The 12,501-nt window shown below is 43.3% G+C and overlaps 1 protein-coding gene across 1 annotated transcript in view; it reads right to left on the reverse strand.

Moving 5' to 3' along the window:
- The window catches only part of nhsb (Nance-Horan syndrome b (congenital cataracts and dental anomalies)), a 54,492-nt gene continuing 41,991 nt past the window's right edge, over positions 1-12,501 (reverse strand). The window contains exons 2-13 of the mRNA XM_069660661.1: positions 8,284-8,436; positions 8,055-8,191; positions 7,723-7,770; positions 7,457-7,501; positions 7,285-7,329; positions 6,946-7,008; positions 6,484-6,676; positions 6,135-6,266; positions 5,360-5,512; positions 1,420-4,599; positions 1,059-1,182; positions 1-867 (exon numbers count right to left, since the gene is read on the reverse strand). Of these exons, the coding sequence (XP_069516762.1) occupies positions 240-867; positions 1,059-1,182; positions 1,420-4,599; positions 5,360-5,512; positions 6,135-6,266; positions 6,484-6,676; positions 6,946-7,008; positions 7,285-7,329; positions 7,457-7,501; positions 7,723-7,770; positions 8,055-8,191; positions 8,284-8,436 (4,901 nt within the window). The 3' untranslated portion in view covers positions 1-239. The remainder of the gene's footprint in view (positions 868-1,058; positions 1,183-1,419; positions 4,600-5,359; positions 5,513-6,134; positions 6,267-6,483; positions 6,677-6,945; positions 7,009-7,284; positions 7,330-7,456; positions 7,502-7,722; positions 7,771-8,054; positions 8,192-8,283; positions 8,437-12,501) is intronic.

Here is a 12,501-nt window from a genome sequence, read left to right on the forward strand (position 1 = left end):
ATATATCCTCAAAGTTTTCATGATAATCCCTTTATTGTTCAGCATCTTATTACTTTCTGACACCCTTAAATAGAATAGTTGATCCAAGACTGGGTGGTGTTTTAGCAACAGTAAGAATTTGTGTGTCTGAAAAATTAGTATTTGCCTTGATGACACCTATCCAAGATTAAAAAAGTAGAAGGGACCATTTCAAATGTAGGACACAGCTAAGAAAAGAGAACATCTCTCTTCAGGTGGTTTTAAGATGATCTGTCATCATGGGGGCTCCCATCTGAGTTCTCTGTCTCCCCTTCGGAAATGGCTTGCATGGGGGCTGTGTAGAGGCGGCTGCGTGTACTGTAGCGACTGCTGTTGGCTACAGGGGGGATCCGAGAACGTCCCTGTCTTGATGCAGCTGACATGGGTAGGGTTTTGGGGCTGAAACTCTCAGAGTTTGCCCTGGGAAAAAGGCCTGGGATCTGGATTTGATCCAGGCCAGGAATGGGGGGCTCTTGTAGAGTAGAGGGTGGCTCCTCGGCCTGTCTAAAGGACCCTTCTTGAACAGACTCCCCTGGGATTTTAGGGGTGATGGGGCTCTTAAGAATTTCTGTTGCTGACATGCGGTAACTGGAATCAGACCTGCTACCTTTCTTCAGCAACAGGAGTTTAAACTCCTCATTGGACGTGCTTGATTTCTTGGCGCTGCGGTAGATTGGCACAGGCGCTCGTTGTGACCCAGCTGCAGTGGCTAAGGTGGCTGGGATGTTTAGAGGAGGGGCTGGCGGGATAATGACTGTGGCAACAGGCGGCACTGGTGCTGTAGGGCAGAGACGAGACTTTGCGTTTAAGTCCCCTGAATCTTTACGGCCCAGGACCTTCCTTTTGGATCTGAATATGGAACATTAATAATGATTTAGACAGTGGATGAATATCCATTCAGAGATTGACAGGATAAGTAAAAATTGACTTTAAATTAGCTGGATCACAATTAAACTCTTACAAAAAGATATAAAGTGCATGCAGTACATACAATGTAAACAAAGGTTCAAAAAGATTAAAAAATGAAACATTTATAGTACCTGTGTATCATGGCAAAAAGATCCTCAGTTGTACGGGTTTTGTTGGGTGATGTGATAATAATGTCATCATCCACTTTGGTGTCATCCGTCAGAGGGGAGAGGGAATTATCACTGGGAGTGGAATCTGCAGCATACAACATCCCTATCACATGTCATCTGGTTGTCTGATCACTGAGTGTACAATTGTTGAAATAACCATTCTTTAAACTGTTTATTATTTTTGATTAAAGGTTGCTTTTTTGTTAAATGGTGTTTATTTTTCGTATATTGAAAATAGCCACAAGTTACTGTATAGTTTTCTGTGATCTTTACAAAGGGTACTTTACAACTTCCGCCTATTACATGTGGTTTAAAAGCTTACCTTTACTGAAGTAATCCTCAGTGTCAGGAGTGGTGGAGTCATCTTTGCCCTCCTGTGGCTGCTGCTGATGGGCACTTCTGGTAGCACCTGATGTCACTTCCTCCTCTTCTTCCTGCTCTTCTTGTCCTCCTCTCCTTGCATCGCTGATTAGGTAAGGATGCGATGTCTCCATTGTGGTACCAGGCACTTTGACAGGACTAGCCCAGGGCCCTGAGTCTAAGTGGGATCCCCCAGAAAACTCATACGCTGGGGGTGGATGGTGGTCAGAACGCATGCCTCCTCTGGCACATACAGGCCTTGGTGCCTCTTTCACCTGCTCTTCCTCTTCTTCTTCGTCATCTTCATCATCATCATCATCCTGGGAGAATGAGCGCTCCCCCAAAACCCTAAACTCAGAGTGTGCATGAGCTGAGTGAGTGAGCCCTCTAAACTCTGTGTGTGAATGAATATGCGTGTGTAGATCCACAGGTGAAGGGTGGGGAGCACGTGGCACTGGCCGATGCAAGGGTGAGCTGTCCTCGGAGAGATCTGATGCTGGGTCCATTCGGGTTCTGAAGGCTGTCATAGCCCAGAAGGTCCCTGGTCCATAGCGGTCCTGTCTAAGTAGCAGGCTTTCATAGGATGGAGGCCCATCAGGGTGGCGGCCAGGGGGAGGTGGTAGCAAGTGTTCAGGAGAGGTGTGGTCATGAACTGGGGGTCTGGGAGGTGGTCTACGAGGAGGGAGAGGCCTTGTGTTAATAGGTGGTGGAGCGAGAGTAGAACCACTGGGAGGACATTTGGGTCTTGTAACAGTCTCTGCTCCACTTGCTGTGTCTTGGTCTCTAGTGGTAGCACTATCTGTTGATTGGCTAACAGGATGGAGCTGCACTGAACGAAGAGCAGATGGAGTTATAGCCAAAAGATTAGAACTGGGAATTGTTAGCGCAGAGTTTGAACTTAGCAATGGGTTTGTATTTGATGCCTCTGGGGCCAATAACTTTGTTCCAGTGGCTAAAACATTTGCAACTCTGTGTTTGCTGTGGTGGAGCGTATGCATGTGGTGTGTCCGGTGGGAAAGCGTGTGTCTGACATAACCACCATGAAGAACATTGAGATCAAGTTGAGATGGTGGTGGTGGGAAGTCTGGGTCTCTCTTATATGCAGAGGAAATGGAAGCTCCATCTCTGGGGAAGTGCTGCAGGGAAGAGAGAGAAGACTTCCTCTCGGGCACTTTGGGCTTTCTCTTGCCAGTTGAGGGAGACAGAGGTCCTGGGAAGAATGCTGCTGAAGATGAGGGCAAGGTTGATGTTGGAGTCTCTGATTGGCTGGAATAGCCACTTGATGGTGAGGCCAGGCCAGCCAGCTTCTCAGGTGACCCAAGTTTGAAGTCTCCTGGTGGGAGGGGTGGACTAGTGGCCCTGGTTTCTGCCTGGGCAAGGGCCTGGGTTTGGGTTTCTGTGGAGGAGGAAGAGCTGTCTGGTGACTTTATACACTCCATGACAGTAGTGCCTGTGGCTGTGCTTGAGTTGGACATTGACGTGTACTCACCATTGTTGGACTTCAGTTCAGTGTTGTGAAGCCACAGGTCTGCATAGTCAGATTGCACAGCACCTTCATCTTTAAATGAGTGTGTATCTGCAGAGCTGAAGGACATGGGCTCTACTATGTCAACGGCTCCACTGAGTCCCATCCCCCAGGTTCCCAAAGGCTCTGCAACTAGACAAGATGTCTGTAATGGTTCTGGAGCACCTCCAAGCTCTAGCTCCAGTTCCAGCTTCATATCTGTGGAAGACAATGCAAGTTCTTGTTCACTAACTGTCTTTGGTTGATCCTGATCTGTCTGTGTGTCTGTTCCAACATCAACACTACAACTGGTCTCCTTAAGCGAGGTGGTCCGTTTGGGTGGTGGGGGTTTTACTTTTGGTTTCCTTAGTGGACGGCATGTCCTTCCCAGGGTCATAGTGCCTGCTCTGAAGTCAGCTGAGGGTGTGGGGTAAACTCCATGGGATAGTGGTGCTGCCACAGTGTTGGATTGGCCACAGTCAGTCCCTTGGTCTGCATAGTTATACATGTATCCTCTGTAACTCTGATTATACTCCCCAAAATGCACAGAGGAGGAATAGAAACCCTCTGTATCAGATTGGTAATGAGAGCCAGACTCTTTTTCATTGTGGCCTGTCTTGTTGTTACTGTAACAGATGTGGTCTTCGAGACCTTGTTTGGAGCTATAATCCTGGGCTAACCCATGGCTCTGGCTAAGGTTTTGGGTCTGGTCAAGATCATGATCGGGATCAGTATGGTCTTGGTCTTGAGGGTATGTCCACTCCCCCTCACTGGCAGTACTGACCCCTGCATCATCCAGCTGGTCTGTGGCTGAGGATGTGAACGAGCTTGATCTGTGGCCCTGGCCCTGGGGTCTGAGGTCAGAATGGTATGAGGGATCCAGGGAGAATCCTTCATCAATGGCATTGGGCACAGTGTTTAGTGACAGCTCGGAGTCGCAGTGGGATGAGCCTGTCAGAGGTGGAGAAGAGGGTGGGGGAATGGTTTCAGATGTCTGAGAAGGGCAGGTAGAGCTGGAACCGCTCCAGTTCCCGCTTGATGACTGGTGGTCCTCCTTGTGATCCACATGGCTGCCTAGGACCCCTGTTGTAGACACAGAGTGAATAGGACTGCTGAAAGTATCTGAACTAGATGAAATCTCACAGCTACCCATGTCAGCCTTGCGGGGTAAGCGTGAACGGCCTCTCTCCATCCAGCTATGCTCTGGACTCCCACCTCCTCCACCACCTCTGTCTCTTTCCCCAGATCGCTGCAACCTTTTTAGGCTTCCAAGTTGCAGTGGCTCAGGAGCTGCCTGGTCATCTGTGCTCTCCTCTTCATCCTTCATCATCATCATCTTCATTCTTGGACTTGGGCCAGGTGGAATAAAGTCCTCTGCTTCATATGGTGAAAGCTCCTCATCTTCGTCATCATCATCATAATTGTCATCGTCATCATCGTCACTGTCCATCAGACGTCCACCCTCTCGTGGTAGACTACGAGAGCGCAATCGTACTCCATGAGCTGCAGCACTGGTATATGTGGAGTCGGACTGGTCACCCAGTGAAGAAATGTTCCCTGTTGAATGGGACAGTGAGGCAGGGATTCCCTGATGGCCACGCTGAGCTCTGATGCGCCTTCTTGAGGGAGCAGCTGTACCTGAAGAGGAAAAAAGGAGAGGGAAGGGAACAGAGGGACATATTTCTTAATTCATATGAAAGTCGACTATATGGACTATAGCAAGTTACCGTAAATAATAATTTAAAATTCAAGTTTGATGGATCTAGTTTGCTGATGAAAGCATACTGGTTTGATAATTTAATGGCTGCCTTCAGATGGTTGTCCTGTTGAGAGTCCCTAAAAACACGGTTTTTCACCTGAATGGGCATGGTTTTGAAGGATGTTGCAGTACACCAAAAGTTAACTTTGCTCACAATTTCACAAAAAACTGTGACCAGTTTAGGCATGTTATGAAGATCAATTTAACTATTTATCATTTGAAAGGTATAAGTAATTTAAAATATTGCAGGGAAGGGAACAACTTTTAAGGTTAATGTAGCTTATCCAAAAAGCGATGCGACCACCCAGGTCAAGCTGACAGAACACATCAGGCACACAGCACTCTGTGTGACACAGGATGTAAGGCACTGCCCCTTGGTGATATACCGTGTTTTTAGGGAGTCCCTTCTCCTCTTCAAACTTAGCAATGGCAGCTATCTGAGGAGGAACAGATCTAGACATTAACCTTGAAATAGTCACAGTAATAACTGCAAAGTAAAACATTTTGTAATTTAATTTATATCAGGACTGACTTAAGAGAACTCCTCGTCCTAGTCAGTAGCACAGATGTGTGAGCCTGATAGACTAAAAGGAACTGCAATAAAGAACAATATATACTTGTGCATTCTCAGAAACGTACATGCTATAAGGAAATCATCTGTCTGGCAGCCAGAGTCACGAGTGTGATGGAGGCGACCACTGATAGAGAGGTCTTCCTGACAGAGAGAGAGTTGGTGCGGGTTGGCATGGACGATCACTGTGCGCTCCCTTGCTACGGGTGATTCATCTGAGTCTGAATGCGAAGAGACAAAGCATGTTGAGTGTCCAAAATATCAAGGACAAACCTTTTCTTCAGAGGATATAAGGAAAAGATAACCAAACACGGCCTCTACATTGGAAGGTGATCCACAAAACAACAAGGCTCATTTTGTAGTTCGGCCATTAGTCCTAAACTAGTTGTACTGCTGAGAATCAGGCCCTCCTTGTTTGATGGTTATATTGTTAACAAACCCACAGTTAAGCCATTTTACCATAACCATATCAATTGGATGCAAAAACAAAGGTGAATGCATCTGAAATGTACATGAAATTTGTCTATTGCATAAAAAATCTGCATGCACACCAGATAAATAGATCAAAGTTGAACCAGGTATTAGCTCACAGTAGCTTGTATAAGTTGGGAAAGGTTTTAATTGACTAGTATTTTGTTTGCATGTGATTGTTGCTGCTCATTGAGCTTGCTCATGGATTCATGGCTGTATTTGCAAGATCACCTCATCCCCAGAGCTCAGTAATTGAATGGGTAAAATATCGATGAAACCAATAGCAAATTGTCCTACCTACAAAATTAAAACCCACACTTAATAATAACCCACAAATTGTCCACCAATGACCAGGTGTGCTCTACAACATACCCATGTCCTGTTGTACTCTTTTGGGTATTCCTGTGATAGTCTTCCTCCTCCTCAGCTTCCTTCTTCTCTGAAGAACTGACTGGGAATGGACTAGAGAGCAACGAGCACTTGCTTCCCTGTCAAACCCAACTCCTGCAATAACAACACAAAAGCCATAAGCCATAAAAAAGCTGAAGTTTAATAGGCTATGTAGATATGAAGGCAATCTGGTTTTGATCATGATTTGGGAACAGTTGCTGTTGGGTTACTTGTTATCAGTGTTGCCTGACAATAAGAGGATTCCTGGTTTTACCTCACAAGGGTCGACCTTGCTCTTTCTTAATATTCCTTATGTTTTTCTTGCTCTCACCTGTAACATTAATGGGGATAATGCAGGAGGAGATGGCATGAGAATCAGTAGACGTATTCTGATCTGATGGTGAGTGGTTTTCCTTGGACCAGTTTGTCTGTTTATCCTGGGTTGAGGGGGCATTTTGGGCTGAGGCCTTGGCTCTGTGACTTCCCAGAACCTCACCATCTTCACCTTCCTCTGTCGAGGTAGCCTGGAACAAACAGACATGAAAGCAGCACCATTACATATTAGATGCTTGTACAGTCCTACAGTGTTAATAAAATATTTTGGAAAGACTAAAATGAATTATTTACAGTGGCATTGTGTAGCATAACCACTACAACCTGTATTTTTACTTGTCTAGTATGGCAAAACAATACTTGAGGTAATGCATAGTGAAGATATCAAGGAGTAAATGTAAAATAAATTGAACAAGCAATGTGATATGAGGATAATACATTTTAAAGAAATTCTTGATACCTTTCTATTCCATGGAATGAAGATGCAACCTTCAATAGGGTGAAGTGAGTAAAAGCACTCAAACTAAGAACACAAAATATGAAAAAAACAAAAGAACAGATGACATGACAATCGAATAGATTAAATAATTTTAAATAAAAAGATTAAAGGAAAGTCAAAGGATGAAAGAAATGAAAGAAGAATTGTTTAATTTTTCCTTTTCCGGTCTTAATAAATTTCCACTATGGTAAACTCCCATTGATACCAATAAAATGTTGCTCTTATTTCCCCTGTCTTTCAAAAACTACAGTAAGAAAAGCCTTGATTAATTTCATGGCAATTGTAGTTATCTTTCTTTACCTTTCTTTGGATCGTCTGATTATCTGCATCTCTCCCATGCCTCTCCTATTGCAGCAGGAAAAACACAGACACAAACAACCATTGCTGAGTGTGCAAACACAGGTTGAAATTATTTTAACACTGACATTCGCAGCGATTTTTTTCTGGACTATGATTCAAGGCGTTTGCTTACTTTTCTCGGTATGGTCTGGATCTCCGTTTCTCTCACGGTCCTCTCCTTCAAGAGATACAGAAAAAAAAACCCAAAGAAAAAGGATTAATTAGAAAAGAGTTCTAAACAGAGCATACCTATTATGTATACTGATTAGTGGTAAACTGATGACAATACAACCACATAATTAAATGGAAAAGATTTTACTGGAAACTACAAAGAGGTGGATAAACACAAGTCCTACAACAGTACATGTTGGACATAAACACAGACAAATTTCTGTTTACCTTCCTGGGTTGATATTCTAACTCTCGCTCCCTCTCTGCTCTCTCTTGCTGCATGGAAACATCAGAATGAGAAATTATGTCAGTTTTTATTCGGTTAGAATCAAATGTTTTAGCACAAAAACACAAAATATGACTAAGTTCTAATACTTGGCTATTATGTTTTACTGACAAGTCACAATATATTCATGTATCAGTCACACAAGGCAACTCTGACCACTTAAGTAGTCTTACTTCTTGCTGTTTAAAGAACATAATTTCTGGATAACTGTTGCCTGATTGGATGCTTGTAAGATAAAGTATATTTTCACTTATGCTCAGTGAGTTGTCCCTACCGCTCGTGCCAGACGACTCCTCTGTTGCCGGCGGATGGAGTGTGGTGAGGGGAACGTGGGCATAGGGGGTGCCACAGAGATAGAGATGGTCACCCTGTTTCTCTCCCGACTCGTGGAGCGGTGGTGCTGTTGTTCATCTTAGAAACACGTACACACATACAAAAAGTTAAACCCATGTCATTTGTAGACAAAATAATGCACCTGTGCTGAATGGATCTTCCTCTCTCACCTCGGTGCAGGGCTCTGAGACTGAGCTGAGCGCTTCTGTGCAGCTCCTCTAGACATGGTGGCCGGGTACAAGGATGAAACACGTTGTGTTGCTGGTGCCATGGCGCCTGATAGTGAACCGATAGCTTGCTCTCTATATCCAGGTTTGACACAGCTAAGGGGAGAGAGGAGAAACAAAGAACATGTTTAGGCAATGATGCAAATTAGAGGCCCTTAGTTGTCGTTGAGTTTTAGTAGCAGCCAACAAAGCAATTAATCAAATGAAAGCTTTGCAAACCATCGGACAACTTTTCTTTGCTCCTGGGTGTCTGCAGTTTCTATGAAGCCTGCATTGCCCAGTTGATAATCCAGCCTTGTTTACACCTCTTAAAATATATTTGTAATTTTAAAAAATTACTTAAGGAGTGTTGAAAATAGAATACCATAGATGTTTTTGTAGTTCTTGAAATGGAACATTTGTAAGCCAACAACAGTGGCTCAGCCCTCACTGCCTGTTTCACCAGCAACAGAGTAAAAACAGCTATTAGAGACAGTGCAACAAACTGAGATCCAGGCCAGGCTTTACAACTTACCTCAACCAGACACAAGTCTCACACTAAAGCCAGTCAACACATGAAAATAAACAAAACAAACGAAAATGATGAAAATGATATACATTTATACACAAAAAAACTAAAGTTAGGAATATCACAATCTTTTTATGTTGTACATTAATACATGAGACAGGCCAGCAGGTGGCAGCTAAACACACCTCACCCCTGCAGCTTTGCATACACCAGAGGACCATTATCCAATTCTCACAGTCCTCCATGTTTATTGACACTTAATATATTATTAGCAGAAAACACAACAAATCTATCTTCATGAATGCTGCAAAATTAACAGGTGAGAGAAAGAAGGACTTTGATTATCTATCTCTCTTATCTGCTCTCAGAGCTTCCTGTTTCTCCTCTTTTAACTCAGAATTCAAATTGCAAATGTGTCCTTGAAAGCAACACTGTACATCAGTATCCAGGCAACCTTTCATCACTTATCAAGACTCGTATTTGCCTGTAATTAAATCAGCGAGCTCACATCAGCAGCATTCTGCCAATTGAACCTGGAAGCGCAGTTGTCCATCTTATTTAAAACTAGAAAAACAGACTTCTGCCATAGTTCCTTTCATGTACTTAGTTATTTCCTTGCTTTCTATGTAACTCTAACAATGTCTTTAACATTTATCAAATAATGTTCATAAAATATTGTATGTTTTTAAAACAGCAACATAATATCTTGCATCATTTTGGGCATTACTTTTGCTTTCTCTAAAACCTAAAGTGATTGGATGTGTAAGGAAATTCTGACACATCCTTGTGTTAGCTATAAAGAGCTAGTCTTCTCATTACACTGACAGATCTGCGAAATCTGCAAAAACCCTTCCTTGAATCCTTGAAAGTTATTCCTGACTGTGAGTAGTAATTACCACTGTAAGAGTGAAAACGTGGCGACACAGAACGATTATTGAAACCAGGCTGGAACAAAGGTGTTTCTTTGAAAACAGTCCCTAGAATGTGCTGACCTAGTTGTTATGACACAGTTAAATTAGTGGATTTGTAACTATGGCTTTCCTGCCTACGAGCCCATTTGTTCCCCTGATCTTTCTCCTGAGTGTCTCTTCTTCTTTGATACTTTTTTCTTGTGCACTTGCTGCTACCTATAAAACTCTCCTCTCATCATTATCATGGGTTTGTAGTGCTGAGACCGCATTACTAAGCTAAATATTCCCTGCTGCTTCATCCTGTATGTCATCAAAAAGGCTCACACAAAGAAAATTCATAACTTAAAGCAGCTATGAGAAACTGCTCCAGTGGACAAAGTGGTATGACTTGTCTCGTTGCTGATCAGGTCCTGTACATGCGTGCGTAACGTACAACTTTATGTGAAACTTTGGTGGGTAAGATTTAAACAAAGGCTCTTTCGGTATGCATGCTGTAAACCATTCATCCCTCCATCCCTCCATCCATCCATCCATATATCGATTCATTTTCTTCCGCTTATCCGAAGTCAGGTTGTGGTATTAGCAGGCTAAGCAACTGAGCCGAGACATCCCTCTCCCTAGCAACATTTTCCAGATCCTCATAGGGGATCCTGAGCTGTTCCCAGGTCAGTTGGGATATATAATCCCTCCACCAAGTCCTGGGTCTGCTCTAGGCTCTGCTCCCAGTTGGGACTGCCTGGACAACCTCCACAGGGAGGCGCCTAGGAGGCATCCTAATCAAATGCCCGAACCACCTCAACTCCTTTTGATGCAAAGGAGTAGCTGCTCCTAACCCCATCTCTACAACTGAGCCCAGCCACCCTGCGGAGGAAACTCATTCTGGCTGCTTGTATCCGCGATCTCATTCTATTGGTCACTACCCAAAGCTCATAAACATAGGAGAGGGTTGGAACGTAGATCAACTGGTAAATTGAGAGCTTCAACTTACGGGTTAGCACGACTGTCCGGTACAATGCCTGCAACACTGCTGACGCTGTACCAGGGCGTCTGTCAATCTCACGATCCATCCATCTAAAACCCCGAGATACTTGAAGTCGATTCTCAGTCAATATGTGCGGAAGGTTTCATGTTTCCTAACACACTTGGATTGGCCAGATGAATATTAAAACAGCTTTCTGGTTTCAACCTCTGCACATAAATCCTTCTGCACCTAAAAGCACAACCATCTTACTAAAGCACCATTAGCAAAGCTACATTTTTTAGCTATAAAGTCTAGATATACTGTATTGCAGGATAGGCTACTGGCATTTCTAACAAATGAGCAAAGTTCCTCCTCTTCATGAAACAAACATCTAAAGATATAGTACTTAACAATAGCCAGGTCTACACAGGGTCTGTCAGTGTTGACCACTGCTCAGCACCACGCAAACCTTTCCTCTGGCAGACACTCACATGGCCTCAAAAAACGACTCATTAACATGCATAATGCAGTGCTGGAATCAAAGTTAATAATGTCATCTCAGAGAGTCCACCAGGAAGACATATCATTTCCCTAAATAAAAATTCAGCAGTAAGTAACAAAGTCTTGATCTTGTAATCAGCATCTTTAGTTTTACCTCTTCCTTACCTGCATCATCTCGCTCCTTCCTCTTTCTTCCTGTCCTGCACCTCTTCTTTCTCATCTGCAATCTATTGTAATGAATCTTAGGCTGGGTATTGCCCATCGCTATCATCAAGGACCATCTAAAACCTGGCTGAGCGAACATACACGTTCATCTATTGCACATTCTGTCCCGCCTGCTCTCTTTCTGTGTTTTACCCATCATCCCTCTTTTTCTTACTGTATTCCTGCATCTCTGTTTCCCCTCCTCCTGAAATCTGTAGGTGCAGTGTCAGCAACTTGCACTGTCATCATCAGGACTTGCATGCCAACAGCACCAAGAGAAGAGAGGAGGTACGGTAAAAAATAAGGTAGAAGACACTGTATAATAAAGAAATGCAGTGAAGTAAGTAATGCAGCAGTTCAAAGGGTCCAAGTGCTGTAATAACCTGTTCAGACATTACACAGAGGTAATGAGAAGGTGTTAAAAGTGCTATTTGGAGTTTTGCACTAAACATGTTCTATAATGGGCTGCTTAGAATAAGAGAGGCACTAATGTACTGCAGTTTTTAGATTTGCATTAACAGTAGATTGCTAAACTAGGAATGATGAACTTATGCTCCATCTTCTTTAAAACAAAGAGTTGTGTGAGAAGGTCCAACTATATTTTGTGATAAATACTTTTCATGAATATTCATGAGGCGAGTTTGAAACACAAAAATGGTTGAATGAATTGAGGAAATTCGACCATCTCATCACCGCAACAAGCTATAATCCATCATTTTGACCACTGGGTATTCATCATCCAAGTTTTAAGGCAGATACCTGTGGTGAGGTGTCTAAAGGCGCCAGTAAACTCCATGTGGTAGGACAAGCAGGAGGAGCTGCTTGTAACAATTTCTGTAACTTTCAAAGCGAGACAATCTCACATTAATGCTCACTTCATGGCATGATCAGTCCGATGTGTGAATGTGTTCAAACTTTTTCATAACAATATCAAGGGTGACCAACCCAGTGCATCGCAGAGTGTCTTCAAGGAAAGACTGTCGTACATTTTTTTCCCCATATTAAAACTATTTTAACATCTAATTCCTCTCGATTACGCCCCGATTTCACTTTGCCTTTGAGTTTGGACATTGGGA

Source organism: Semicossyphus pulcher, unplaced genomic scaffold (genome assembly GCF_022749685.1).
Source record: "Semicossyphus pulcher isolate SPU_LCO1_2020_fin unplaced genomic scaffold, fSemPul1.0.p SCAF_1, whole genome shotgun sequence".
Classification (NCBI taxonomy): domain Eukaryota; kingdom Metazoa; phylum Chordata; class Actinopteri; order Labriformes; family Labridae; genus Semicossyphus; species Semicossyphus pulcher.